The sequence below is a fragment of the Leucopleurus acutus genome (assembly GCF_964270905.1).
Source record: "Leucopleurus acutus genome assembly, chromosome: 3".
NCBI lineage: Eukaryota > Metazoa > Chordata > Mammalia > Artiodactyla > Delphinidae > Leucopleurus > Leucopleurus acutus.
In genome coordinates, this window is record NC_139145.1 from 133206761 (window position 1) to 133222263 (window position 15503).

General features: G+C 35.0%; 1 protein-coding gene across 1 annotated transcript in view; it reads left to right on the plus strand.

Moving 5' to 3' along the window:
• IL6ST (interleukin 6 cytokine family signal transducer) overlaps window positions 1–15503 on the plus strand; it is a 49491-nt gene that overhangs the window by 21314 nt on the left and 12674 nt on the right. Inside the window, exons 4-13 of the mRNA XM_082836078.1 lie at window positions 36–156; window positions 4056–4222; window positions 4774–4928; window positions 6735–6894; window positions 9178–9260; window positions 10455–10665; window positions 11244–11426; window positions 13220–13321; window positions 13507–13653; window positions 13925–14065. Of these exons, the coding sequence (XP_082692204.1) occupies window positions 36–156; window positions 4056–4222; window positions 4774–4928; window positions 6735–6894; window positions 9178–9260; window positions 10455–10665; window positions 11244–11426; window positions 13220–13321; window positions 13507–13653; window positions 13925–14065 (1470 nt within the window). The remainder of the gene's footprint in view (window positions 1–35; window positions 157–4055; window positions 4223–4773; window positions 4929–6734; window positions 6895–9177; window positions 9261–10454; window positions 10666–11243; window positions 11427–13219; window positions 13322–13506; window positions 13654–13924; window positions 14066–15503) is intronic.

The following is a 15503-nucleotide window of genomic DNA, read 5'->3' on the forward strand; positions in this document are numbered from 1 at the left end:
AAGCTTTTTGAAAATTTCTAATTTCTCCCTTTTAGTGCCTCCAGAAAAACCTAAAAATTTGAGTTGCATTGTGAACGAAGGAAAGAAAATGATGTGTCAGTGGGATCCTGGAAGGGAAACGCACCTGGAAACAAACTACACTTTAAAATCTGAATGGCAAGTTATTTTAAATTTGTTATGCATTGCATTTATTAAGTTAGCCTTTGGTGCTAGAATTTTTATTTTGTCAAGTAGTAATACTAAATGCAAAGTTTTAAACATTTTATTTAACTTTTTATTTTAGAATATCTGAAACATGAAAGTAGAAAGAATTGTGTAAGAAATCCTCATGTGCTCATCATCCACCTTCAATAATGATCTGCTCATGACCAGTCTTATTTTATATATACCCCACCCCAGATTGTTTTAAAGAAAATCTAGACACCATATTGTCATATCCATAAATATTTTAGTACATCTATCTAAAAGATAAGGACACTTTTTAAAAAAACATGATGACATACCTAAATGAAATTGAAAATACTTTCATATTGTCACATTTTTAATCAGTGTTCAGATTTTCCCGCTTGTCTCATAGATATATGTATGTATTTTTACATTTGTTCAAGATGTAAATAGTCACCATATATTGCCAATTCATATGTTTTGTCTCTCTTAACCGTAGTTTCCACCTCTCTCTCTCTTCTTTCTCTTTGCAATTCAGTTATTAAAATAATGGTTACACATTATTTAATACATTCCTCTGTCCCTTTTTTTCCTAAAACTTGCCATTAGATCTAGAATCTTAATCAGATTTTCTTTTTCTTTTCAAAAATAATTCATAGGAGTATGTGTACTTCCATTAGGAACAACCACATAATGTTTGATTGATTTTCTTATGCTAAGTTTGAGCAATGGTTTCAGGTATTTTAAAATTCCCCATTAGTTTTTTTTCAAACATAAAGAAAAGTTGAAAGAATTTTACAGTGAACGTTTATACATACTCATTACCTAGATTCTACAATTAACATTTTACTATATTTGCTTTATCACATACCTGTTTATCTGTGCATCTTTGTCTCCATCTACCAATCTTTTTTTAATGCATTTCGAAGTGAGTTACAGACGTTTATATACTTCATCCTTAATCACTTCAGCATTTACACCATTAATTAGATTAATTAACTAGATGTTTACAAAAACAGGAACGTTTTTGTTTTTAGGTAAAATTTATGTATCAGTATCTCTTGGGACTTCGCTGGCAATCCAGTGGTTAGACTCCCGCTTCCACTGCAGGGGGCGCAGGTTCGATCCCTGGTCAGGGAACTAAGATCCTGCAAGCTGCATGGTGTGGCCAAAAAAGAAAAGAAGAAAATTTATTTTTCTCTCAAGATATACTTACATATCTTAAGTGTATTATTCTGTGAGTTTTGACTAGTGCATATACATCTGTGTAACTTAAACCCCTGTCAAGATATAGAACACTACTGTACTATTACACCGTCATGCCCCTTCCCGGTCAATCCCAACCACCACCCTATTTCACCACATTCCACAAGGCGACTACTTGTCTCATTTCTTCCCTATAGACTTTTGCCTGTTCCAGAATGTCATATAAATGGAATCATAAAGTATGTGCTCTTTTTGTGAAAGGATTAATGACTCAGCAGAATGGTTTTGGAATTTAACCATGTTGTTTCACATTAGTTTTTCCCTTAAAGGTTTGAGCATTCATCAGTGATCATTATTTATATATGAGGTACAAAATAATGGTATTTTATCCTTTTCTTCTTTTTTTTTTCACTCGAAATACTTAAAGAAAGCTTTTCTCCATCAACTATTGGTTACCCTGACCTACAGTTCATATAAGAGAAGCAAAATGGTGTTAATATTTTCCCTTTATTAACCAGTTTTATAAGTTAGTTCCCTACCATCCTCCAAAGGTAGATGTAAGGGGTTTTTCTCCTCATTATGGATTCATATTTAAACATATTTGATGTGTTTTAATCCATTACAGTTATTATTCTTCTTAAACTTAAATCGCCCCATCTTTGGTTAGTGGGAACTTTTCACATTGGCTCATCCTTTTGACACAGCTTCATTAGTCTTTGATAGCTTCCTGATTTCTGAAGTGACATGATGTTCCAGGTTCATCTTAATATCAACCATTTCCTAAGTAGTCATGGTTCCAGTTAGTGTGAAGTACTATTTAGAGACTACAGTCTGGGTGTTGGGAATCTCATTGCTACTGGGTTGTTGTTTCTAGGGTTTCTCAGTGGAAAGAACTAAGAATGTTTTTAAGATAAAATACATCATGAACTCATACTGGTATTTCCAATTTAAAATCCAGACTATAGGTTTTTACTTAATTCATCTATCTAACATCTATATCGCCTTTCTTCTATGCTGAAAACCTTAGTTCCCAGCAACACCAACATAATTATTCATTTGCTTTATTCCACAGTAAACAAAACAGCTACAGAGTAACAATTCCAGTATTAGCACCAACAATGTGATTACTAAAAAGAATTTTAAAGTTGTTTTTCTCTCACTAAGGACATAATTAAGTTACTCTTTTAGAGTTACTTGAAATAGTTCCTTTCTGTGTGTTACACCACCAACTCAATACAAGAATTCATATGTTTCATTTTGCTTTCCGTTTTTAAGAATTTTCTTCATTGTGTAAAATAATAAATTAACCCACACAAACTTCTAAGACAAGATATGTTCACAGAGGTCTCTGTTCCCTGTGTCCTTTACCTTATTTCCTCCCTCCCTCTAGAGCAGGGGTCCCCAACCCCCAGGCCACGGACCAGGTCTGTGGCCTGTTAGGAGCTGGGCTGCACAGCAGGAGGTGAGCCGCAGGCAAGCGAGCGAATCTTCATGTGTATTTACAGCTGCTCCCCTCCCCTCGCATTACCGCCTGAGCTCTGCCTCCTGTCAGATGAGCAGCAGAATTAGATTCTCATAGGAGCGCAAATCCTACTATGAACTGCACATGTGAGGGATCTAGGTTGCGAGCTCCTTATGAGAATCTAACGCCTGATGATCTGAGGTGGAGCTGAGGCAGTGATGCTAGCGCTGGGGAGCAGCTGCAAACACAGATTATCATCAGCAGAGAGGTTTGACTGCACAGAGACCATAATAAATCAACTGCTTGCAGACTCACATCAAAACCCTATCAGTGAGTGGCAAGTGAAAACAAGCTCAGGGCTCCAGTTGTATAATTATTTCATTATATATTATTGTAATAATAATAGAAATAAAGTGCACAATAAATGTAATGTGCTTGAGTCATCCTGAAACCACCACCCCACCACCCCCGGTTTGTGGAAAAATTGTCTTCCGCGAAACTGGTCCCTGGTGCCAAAAAGGTTGGGGACCATTGCTCTAGAAGTTGCCTGTTTTGGTTTAGTTTTGATTTATCCTTCTGTTTTAAAAAATAGCAAGTATATATATAAATATTCTTAATTGATACATAATTTAAACATGTGAATAAATATAGCCACATCACTTGAAATTTTCTATGGTGATAGAAATCAGAAAGTGGTTTCCAGAGTTTGACTGGAAAGGGATTGAAGGAATTTTCTGGGGTGATAGAAATTCTTATCCCTACCCTATCACCTCCTAGCATACTGTGCTCTGAAAAAGCATACTGTGCTTAAAGAAAGACATTGCTGGTACAATAAAGATTTTGTTTCAGGAAAGGAAAGAAACAGTACTAATATCACAGGAAATGAATAATTTTTAGAGAAAGGTCAGTGGGGATAGAGCATAACATTCTCAATGTGATATTCTTGGAGTAAAATTTTGAAAATAATTTTGTGTTTTAAGATACAGGTCAAACTCAGTTTTAAAGAAAAACAGGTGAACTTTTAACAAATTTTGATTTTAGTGTTCAACAGTTTATTCTAAACTTATTGGAATTAACTTTTTTATTCTAAGCTATAATAATTAACTTTTTTATTCTAAGCTATAATAATCTGGGTCTCATCAAACTCTTTTCAAGTAACCTTTTTCACTCTAATTTTTTCAAATCTATTTTTAATGACTGATTCTACCATTTTTGTATTTAGGGCAACAGAGAAGTTTGATGATTGTAAAGCAAAACGTGACACCCGCACCTCATGTACTGTTGATTATTCTCCTGTGTATTTTGTCAACATTGAAGTCTGGGTAGAAGCAGAGAATGCTCTTGAGAAGGTTACCTCAGATCATATCAATTTTGATCCTGTAGATAAAGGTAGTTATAAACCTAAATTTGAGAATTTATTAGAATATACAGTGGTTTATAAATTAGTTTTAAGTTTAATTAATGTAGAAACAAGCATTTATTTTATTATCTTAATGACTTTTACAAATTCACTTTATCAACAGCATTAAAAATAATTTGGAAAAAGAAAAATATCCATAATCCAACCACACTCACAGCTGTTTTCACTTTGACTGTTATCTTCTGGTATTTGTCCAACTATCAAACATTTTATAGCATTGTAATCATAATATACATGTTCTATTTTTATTCTTTTTTAAAATTTCATATATCATAAATACTTAACTGTCTTTTAATATCTGAACCTGAAAAGATTAACACACGTAATAAACTGACAAGGAAAAAAACTAGAGTTTCTTTAGGAGCCTTTCCTTTCCATTAATATAGTATGGCATAGCATTGCTTTTAGAGAAATTATTTCATTTGGTGAGAATAAAAGAATACTGTGAAATAAAATCTAAAGAGTATATTTGCCTTTGTGTAAGAAGTTATAATCTATTGGATCTATTTTAATTTTTTAGTGAAGCCCAATCCACCACATAATTTATCAGTCAGCAACTCAGAGGAACTGTCTAGTATTTTAAAATTGACATGGATCAACTCAAGTATTAAGAGTTTTATAAGACTGAAATATAACATTCAATATAGGACCAGAGATGCCTCAACTTGGAACCAGGTAAATTGAAAGTTACTGTTTATTCAAATAGTCTTTCTTGCAACCCACTAACCTAAAAATCCCAATCATTTTCTGAATGTCTTAAGTTTCTGGTTATGTGAAGTATTTTGCTTGACACTTCTTCTAGATCTGTATCTCAAGCAAGGACCAACAGGAAGACATCCAGATAGAAAATACAATTTTGCTCAGTACAGTAGCTTTTAAGTGAAATATGGAAGTGATGCAGGATGATAGGGAATAGCATTTTTGACAAGAGGTGAAAGGACCACAAATAACAGGAAGTAGATTAAGTAGAGGAGTAAAAATGAAGAGATTATGCAGATAAGGTAGAGCAGGAGTTAGCAAATGACATCTGCAGGCCAAATTCAGCCTGTCATCTGTTTTTGTAAATAAAGTTTTCTTGGAACACAGCCACACACGTTTGTTTACATATTGTCTCTGACAGTTTTTGTGCTACATAGAAAGAGTTGAGTAGTTGCAACAGAGACCATCTGGCCCACAGCCTAAAATGTTTACAATCTAGCCCTTTATAGAAAGTTTGCCAGCCCATGAGGAAGGGATTGTAAGACTGAAAAGGAAAAGGACAGTGTACCCAAAGATGATGCTATCAGCAAAAGAAGTACTTGGAACTTTTCAAAAGGCTATCATCATAGCATTGAGCTCCCCATACTATTCTTTGTTGTAACTCCATTTATCACTAACAAAATGCTTTTGCTTTGTTTCTCTGGTTGCAATAATGAGCTTAGAAGGGAATTGAGCCCATGACCTTCCTACTGCTGTCCTCCATTCCACTTATCTAAAGGGCTCAGAATACAATCAGAAAAAGCAACAAACCAAAATGGATTAATGCTTCATGTTGTACATGAGGATTGTACAGAGAGAATACATACCAGAAGTTCTTCAAAATATTTTTTAATATCATAGAATCTTAATTCATTGGTTCAAAAAAGACTCAACACCTATTTGGTATTCAGTTTTGAAATCTCAGAGCAGAGTGGTAGAAAGAACCTATTACTTATCTGTCTTTATTTCCTGAAAACCAAGTTTATCTACAAAGATAGCTTTTGTTTTTCTTAATTGGGCTGGATATCTTCCTTTTGCCTATCTAGATCTACACTGTACCCTTCTCCACCCTACTCTTTGTCTTGAGATGCTGACCTGTATGGACTTTATCTGTTGGTTCTCTCTAGTTTCCTAGTGAGTTCCTAGCTAATGGGAGGAGGGGTCCTGGCAAGAGAGAGGAGAGAGAGAAGTGAAATCAGCATATTTATCTTCCCTGCTTCCTCCCTGGAGCTTTCCTGTCTCAACCTGAGGTCACTGCTCCTCTCAAGTTAACCCTTTGTGACCCTGTTCTTCCAGGTTCTGGTACCACCCCTCATCCCTTTGGGTCTAAAGGTGGTAGCACCTAGAAGCCCCAGAGTACTGCCTATACTATCTAAGGTTTCCCTACACTCTGCCCATACTTCCTATAGTAAACCCTCCTTGAATTAAATTCTAATTGGAATTTCCATCTTTTTCCTGTTGAGACCCTGAGTGTTATAAGAGCATAGAAGAAAGAGAGAAAGAAAAGAAAGGATGAAAGGATTAGTAATAGATGTTTCTGTATTTCCCAAACCTATTAACTTTACTGATTTTGACTGCTTATTCACTTGCATTTATTTCTCTCCAGAGCTTGAGTCAAATTAGTCTTCTTTCATTAGTTATTAGTCTTATTTCATTAATTAGCTTTTAAAATCTTAGGCAGTTTAGAAGACCTATAATAAATACTTTTGGGGGTTTTTTCTGGTCAATTTGCTTTGTTTTCAGATTCCTCCTGAAGATACAGCATCTACCCGATCTTCATTCACTGTCCAGGACCTTAAACCTTTTACAGAGTATGTGTTTAGGATTCGTTGTATGAAGGAAGATGGTAAAGGGTTTTGGAGTGACTGGAGTGAAGAAGCGAGTGGGATCACATATGAAGATAGTAAGTAAATAAGTATATGAAGAAAAAAGCATTGGAATTCTGACTATAAATTATGTCTGGTTTTAATAATACAAATCTCATTGCTTCTTATTTTGTGATCATTTTATTCAAACTGATATTTTACACTTCTTAAAGGATATCAAGTATAAAATCTAATATGCATTATTGATAGTACAAATCTGTTTGATACCTAATTAAAGAAAATTATGGAATAGTGTCTTAGATACCACGAGAAAACCATTAACGGTTTGTAAATCCAGAACATTTTATTAAAGGAGAGTAGTCCAGAAATATCTCTAACTAGAGAATCATATCCTGAATCATTAAAATCACCATCTAGCAAAATGTGTTTTAGACCCTCACTATCAAAAAGATATTTGTACTATTGTTTTTATTTATTTTTTCTTTTTTATCAGTACTTAATAAGCCTCTGGAGAAGCATCCTGGCATTTTGGTTGGTTGATTTATTTTCATTTTCCCTTTTTTTCTCATGATAATACAGTGTATATTACTATAGAATCCAAAAGGCATAAAAAGATACACAATGTAAAATCAAATTCCTTCCCCAGAGCAGCTAACGTTAATAATTTCTTCTGTAGCCATCAAGAAATAATCCTATGGCATAGTATTTTTTTTTGTTTTTTGGGGGGTTTTTTGGAACATTTTCCTATCATGGTCACCCTCTTTAGGTGTCAGTGGCAGCAGCCATGGCTTTAAAACCTTCCCTACCACCTGTATCCCTTCACTTCCGTGGAGCTCTTCCAGAGGTTTCATGAGAGTTACATGAATTGAGAATGTCAAAGGCAGAAAAGTAAAGTACCCCTTCTCCACCAAGAATTTTCTCTCATTTTGATAAATGCCAGGAAAGAAAGTAATCCTACTATTGCTTGTTTGGGAATCCTCGATCAGATCCCTTTGTCTTGGTCAGGAATTCTTTTCTTTTTTTTTAAATTAATTAATTTATTTATTTATTTTGGGCTGTGTTGGGTCTTCGTTTCTGTGCGAGGGCTTTCTCTAGTTGTGGCAAGCGGGGGCCACTCTTCATCGCAGTGCGCGGGCCTCTCAGTGTCGCGGCCTCTTTTGTTGCGGAGCACAGGCTCTGGACTCGCAGGCTCAGTAATTGTGGCTCACGGGCCCAGCTGCCCCGCGGCATGTGGGATCTTCCCAGACCAGGGATCAAACCCGTGTCCCCTGCATTAGCAGGCAGGTTCTCAACCACTGCACCACCAGGGAAGCCGCAGTCAGGAATTCTTAAGCTGATATTCTTGGGGCCTTTAAAAGTACTTGGGTCAGTTTGGGGGAGTTCTTGAACTACTTCAAAATGTTGACAAAATATTGTGGTTAGTACTTGTGTGAATTTTCTGGAGCGATGGTACATAACCTTGTCAAATCAAAGAGATATTTGGTGTCCAAAAAGTTATGAACCATTGGATTATGCTTTTCTTCAAATTAGTGAAAGAAGCTCCTAGGTCCTCTTTATGTTAGGAACCATTTCCAGCCCATAAAATTTCCTTTATAACTTCATGTTCTTTATTCTTTTGGGGCTCTGCACTGTACTCATGTATATATCTATTTGAACTCCCTGTACCAGCAGCTTTTTCCCCAGCCTTCCTGGTCTGCCTTTCCTCTTTTCTCTGTTTTGTCACCTGTAGTTATCTCTTCATGATCAGCACATCACGGCTTAGATTTTATTCAGATCCTTTTTTATTCTGTTGAATACCATATTTTGCAATTATATTTATAAAAATTTTGAATTTTTAAAACCTAATTATCAGCATTTGATGTTTTGTAAAGTGCTTTTTCACATGGTTGGTGATTATTACAACAATCCTGTGAATTCATTTTTATAATATCCCATTACATTGACTCATCCCAACATAAGGTAGTAAACTTATACTACATTTAACTCCATTTATTTTCATTTGTCTTCTGTTCTTAAATGTATGCATTTAGGGGTTTTAAGCATGTATTTAAATATGATTTTTCAGTTTGATTTTTAGCAATAAGAAATAGTGATACATCTTTGGTTATTGCTTAGGATATATTTGTACCTTTAAAATTTTAAGATTACAAAAGAGTTTCAATGTACTCTAAATCATCAAGCTATCACCCTGACTAAAGGAAGACCCAGGCATATCATGCTGGGATGGGAAAAGGCTGGTATAAAGAAAGAGTTAGAGACACCATATGATTGGAGGGCAAGAATATTAAAAACAAAGTAAGAGAATAATTTCTAGGACTTTATTTTACTGTTATAATAAAAAGTTTATGTCATTTCTTTAGGACCATCCAAGGCACCAAGCTTCTGGTATAAGATAGAGCCATCTCATACTCATGGCTGTAGATCTGTACAACTCATATGGAAGGTAAAAAAAATTGCCTATTTATATTCTTCTATTTCATATAATATATTTTATATGGTGTTATGAGTGGAGCTTAATTTTTGATATCTATTTGATAACTATAATAAATAGAAACACAAAGCTTTATATATACTATTAAAAAGTCAGGTTCCTAAACTACAGGTGATACCTCATATATATTTCAGTGTAGTTCCGTGAAAGTTATGTGAGAAGAGGGGCCTTGTTGTTGTTTTTTATAAATTTATTTATTTATTTTTGGTTGCGTTGGGTCTTCGTTGCTGTGCACAGGCTTTTCTCTAGTTGTGGTGAGCGGGGGCTGCTCTTTGTTGTGGTGCGTGGGCTTTTCATTGCGGTGGCTTCTCTTGTTGCAGGACACAGGCTCCAGGTGCGCGGGCTTCAGTAGTTGTGGCACGCGGGCTCAGTAGTTGTAGCTCATGGGCTTAGTTGCTCCACAACATGTGGGATCTTTCCTGGATAAGGGCTCGAACCCGTGTCCCCTGCATTGGCAGGCGGATTCTCAACCACTGCGCCACCAGGGAAGTCCTAGCGGCCTTGATTTTACCAAACTTTTCTCAGTGCCTCATAGAAAATAATTAATCAATGTTTTGGGTAATCAAAGTGTATGCTGGTAATAGGAAATAAAGTTGTTGTGCACTCCATAAATGTTCATGAGCGGATCATACTAAAGTAAGGTAGAAAAAAAAATACTCAAGACATAAAATAATTTAGGCCAACATAGCCACAGTGCAGAATTGTGTAGAGAACAAAAGGCTAAGAGAATGGTGCTTTCCCTCGTAGTTGACGTCATGCTTTTTTTTGCGTTATGCGGGCCTCTCACTGTTGTGGCCTCTCCCGTTGCAGAGCACAGGCTCCGCAGCCATGGCTCAGGGGCCCAGCCGCTCTGCGGCACGTGGGATCCTCCCGGACCGGGGCACAAACCCGCGTCCCCTGCATCGGCAGGCGGACTCCCAACCACTGCGCCACCAGGGAACCCCCGTCATGCTTTTTGAAGTCAGTCTTCATTTAGTGTATAGTAGTTTTACTTCAGTAGTGAGTTCAAAGTAAGGTTGCCAGTCCCTTCCAATTAAATATTTAGAGATTTGACATAATAGCAGAATTTGTGAACATGAAGAAAAACTGATTAACTTTATTCAAGATTTATGAAACACATTTTTAAAATAAATTATTTTATTACAGACATTGCCTCCTTTTGAAGCCAATGGAAAAATCTTGGATTATGAAGTGACTCTCACAAGATGGAAATCACGTTTACAAAAGTACACAGTTAACGACACAAAACTGACAGTAAACCTCACAAATGATCGCTACATAGCAACTCTGACAGCAAGAAATCTGGTTGGCAAATCAGATGCATCTGTTTTAACTATCCCTGCCTGGGGCTTTCAAGGTTTGTGTCCCTTAGATGGAGCCTGACTTATGAATGGGAAAGGGTAGTTAGGTATGGACAGGGCTCTTGTAAAAAAATTGTAAGTATTCTAAGACTGTCTCTTCAGTATCAACAGTGATCATATTTTTAGAAGTCAGTCAGCAGCCAAACCTGGTCGATCATTTTGTGGCTCACTTAAACTTTGCAGTAAGCTACTTAATTCATTTAAGCATTTTCTGATTATCTTTTTTAAAATATATTTTTAATGTTTTAGGAACTTTATATGTATATGACTTAAATATATTGTTTTTCTATAGCTTTATCTGTAGCTTTCAAAGAAAAAAACATTACAACTTACATACACAAAACACTTGAAGAACTTTGGGAAAGGAAGAATTTAAGTTCCAAAATAAATCGACTATTTACTTTACATGTAAATTATAATAAAGTGCTTTTATTCATGTAAATACATGTTAATATTATATGCTACAAAAACGTGATAGCAAGATCACATGGTTATGGAAAAGAATGTAAAATATTGGAATATCAAATTTTTAAATGTTCATTTATCATATCAGTATTCAAACTTTGTTTTAAAGCTACTCACCCCATAACGGATCTTAAAGCATTTCCCAAAGACAATGTGCTTTGGGTAGAATGGACTGCTCCAGATGAATCTGTAAACAGATATATACTTGAGTGGTGTGTGTTATCAGATAAATGGCCCTGTATCCCAGACTGGCAACAAGAAGATGGTACTGTACATCGCACCTATTTAAGAGGTATACCTGGCTACAAACATTTAAGTTGCTGTCCTTTTTCTAGCTCTTCAGACAGATTTTTCTTTTACATATTCTTTTCTGCTTTGTGGTCCATTGAAAAGATACCCAGTTTATCATAGTTGCTAGTTACGTCTTGTGTACTAGATTTGTGACTTTCAGCAAGTCACACTTAACCTCTCTAAACTGCAGCGTCTGTTTATGGACTAAGTGGGGTTAATACTATCTTCTTGTAATATTTCACTGTTGTTTTGATCATCAAAGGAATGTTCACAAAACTAAAGTAAGATAAATACAAGATAATTCAACCTCTGTTGCTAATAGTATCTCTGTACCTTATTAAATTCCCTCATCCTTTAATGAGAAAATATTTTCCCTGAGCATCTAGATGGCTTATTAACTTCTTATAGCTGTTGAAGAAGCGAAGCAGAACTAGAACTTAGATTTCCTTGTCTTTTAAACTGCAAGTACTAATGAAGGACAGAAAGTAATGTATTATAGAGCTCCAAAATGGGTTGCTCTCATTGTAAGATTCTACTTATCAAGTGATACAACAACTTTAAAGAGAAAACAAAGCATTCAGTTTGTATGTGTGTAAAGAAGGAAAACCATTAGAATACAGCTTCAAATAATATGATTAATCAGAGAAAACATGTTAACAAAGATATACCATATATCTTTATATATAGCCATAAACTTAATGAGCTTTATTCATAACATAGGCTGTTTGGCCCTCATTAATCTATTATTTAATATATAGTTTTACTAATCCTGGTTGTCTAGTTTATCAACCTTATCCAAATAAAAGCAAGGTGGAGCTAGAGAGGAGATAGATTGATAATAACTGGACAATAGGAACTTGTACTATAGCATAGCATAGGCTCTGGAGACCTTCAGGTTTTGCAGGTATCCCCACATAGCTCAGTAGGCCTGATAAAACATCACTGTATTACAGCAGAATATAAAAATATTGTCTTCTTGATAGTATTGAATCATCAAGAAAATTACTCTCTTTAAGAAATCAAAAAAGCGTATGTCACTTCATGCATAATAGTTAAGGAAATGTAATTCTTATTGAAAGTATAAACTTCAGTATAACAAAAAGAAACTTTTTGCTGTTGCGTGCTGAAGGGATAGATAGATTGCTTTGTTAATCTGGAGAGATTATAAATAAAGGAAACATTTAAGATAATTTTTTCTTTTAAAATTATGTTACTTTCTGGGAGAAGTAACACTAATTCTTTTTTTCCCAGTCACCTGACAAACCACAGCCATTAGCGCTTTCCCTAGCTCTGATTAGTGACATCTTGCACTTAGGCAGTTCTCAGAGAAGTAGGTAAAATGTACAAAAATTGCCAAACTCTAAGGAAGACCCAGGATAATTTGAGATCAGTGTTTTATAAATCCTGAATATAAATGCAATCATTACTTTTATTGACAGTATAAATATTTTTTATTCACTGTATTGGCAATAAAAGTAACCTTTTATTTTCAAACAGTTTTATTCTGTTAAGCTTGAATCCAGTAAACAAAAGGCAATGCTTACTTTAAAAGTTGCAGTTTTAAAAAAAAGGAAAGTTCAGTGGTAATAATTTCATAATGTATGCAAACGTCAAATCATTATTTAGTATACCTGAAATATGTTGTACATCAACTATATTTCAATTTTTAAAAATGAATAAAAATAAAAGAAAGTTCAGTGGTCATGAAATTATAATGTAAAAGTAAGTAATGGAATTAATTAGGTTTTTTTCACTATAGGGAAAAAAATGCTTAATCCACTATTCTTACTTTAGGAAACCTGGCAGAGAGCAAATGTTATTTGATAACAGTCACTCCAGTGTATGCTGATGGACCAGGACTCCCCGAGTCTATAAAGGCATACCTTAAACAAGCTCGTAAGTCCAGACCTATTTTCTTTGAAAAATGTTGTTTTTTAACTAACAAAGACATTTTATCCCTTTTAAATAAGGATATGTCTTACTATGTTCAAATAATTTCATGATAATGAAATTTTACGAAGTCTTAATGATTTACTAAATTCTAATGATTTTCATTTGGTAAATACCCTATTCTGTTTCAGCACCTTCCAAAGGACCTACTGTCCGGACAAAAAAAGTGGGGAAAAATGAAGCTGTCTTAGAGTGGGACCAACTTCCTGTTGATGTTCAGAATGGATTTATCAGAAATTATACTATATTTTATAGAACCATCATTGGAAATGAAACTGGTAATAAAACTATATCAGCTATTAAGAATCAGGTGTTTTTTCTTAAGCTTTTAAATACTAATTTGTCTCACCTTCTTGTGTTATACATCTTAGTATAGCATATTATCCTCAGAAAAGAGATACCTGAGAATATGCTTTATGGTTGCTTTCATGGTCCTATTAAAGAAACATTGTTTTCTAGTAAAATATGTTTTAAGACACTCACAATGTCAAATATAGGCCAAACCAAGCAAGAGTAGTTGAATAAAGCACACTTATTGATTTCTTCCAGCTGTGAATGTGGATTCTTCACACACAGAATATACGCTGTCCTCTTTGACTAGTGACACTTTGTATATGGTACGAATGGCAGCATATACAGACGAAGGTGGAAAGGATGGTCCAGAATTCACTTTTACTACACCAAAGTTTGGTAAGAAATAATGATGTTTGATCTTTCTTCTTTTCTCTTTTTTCTTTTTAAAATTTAATCAGACTAAAAATGGGCTTAGTTTATATGCTAAAATTTTGTTTAAAGTGCATCTTTGGATTCATATAAATGAAGTGTTCATAAATTATGATGTTTATATTGTTGTTTATCTGGTTTTGGTTATTTCTTTACAGAAAATTTTTTCCTTACTTTTTTGTTGTTTCTTTAATTGTCTCTGACTGATTTCACTTGTACTCTGTAAATCCCAAAAGAATCGTGTATCTTTCTAAATGAGTTTACTTTTTCACTGGCAAAACTTGGATGTGGTCTCTTTCTTCACTTGTTCTTCCTCTTACGGGCAGGTTGCTGTAAAGACTAGTCCACCCTTGAAGTCTCATTTCCATACCTCCAGCTCAGTCTTTAACCTGCTCAAACCAGGCTTCCAACCCACCACTCCACTGAAACCTCTCTAGTGTCACTCACAGAAGACCCCTTACTTGTCCTATCCAATGCATGCTTTTTAGTCATCTTTTTTTTCCTACGCTTCCCAGCATTTGACCCTGTTGGCCTGTTCATCCTTGAAACTGTCTCTTCCCTTCGTTTGTTTTTCTAACAGCACTCTCCTGAGTCTCCTCCCTGTCTGGTACTTTCTTCTTGGTCTCTTTTAAATGCTCTATATTCTCCAGAGCTCTGTTCTTGGCACTGTTTTCTGATTTGCCTATTCAAATTCCCTGCCTATGACTTCAGCCATCCTCTCTTCCCTTCTCAAATACATTTTTCCTTCTTTGTTCCATGCCACAACTCTTTGCCAAAGCCAGAAATTTAGGTGCAATTGTAGTAAGTTTCTTCATATCTTTTTCACTTACATAAACCAAGTATCAGGTCCAGTAGATCATGCCTTCTAATTACTGCTTGTGCATGTGCTTTCATAATCTCTTTCTTTGACCCTAAACTTCTTGTCATTTTCCCCACCTTTTTGTCTTTTCCCAGTATGTGGCCCTATACCTTTTCTGGTTTTGGCTATTCCTGTAGCCTCCCTAAAGCAGACTTAAACTGCATTCTTTCCTGTATCTACTACATTTTGAATCATTATAGAAATTACCTTATTTTATTGTAATTGTATTTGTAACACCCACACCCAAGCACCAAGACAGTGAGTGATAAATAATAAGCTGTTTATCATATAAATAAATAAATCATTCAACCATATTCCTCATTGGTTGAATGACTGCTGAGAGAGCAAATAAGTAGATAAGTGACTACATAAGATGGATATTAAAAGATCCTGAGCTTTGCTGTGATGGCCAATAATAAATATAGGCTATGGGATAAGATTTGTGGTGACATGTTTTGTAGAATATATATGTAACAAATACAGGTTTCCCCCACCATCCAAAAGTAGAGCATTCCTATGAAACCTTTCATAAGCCAAAGTGGTATA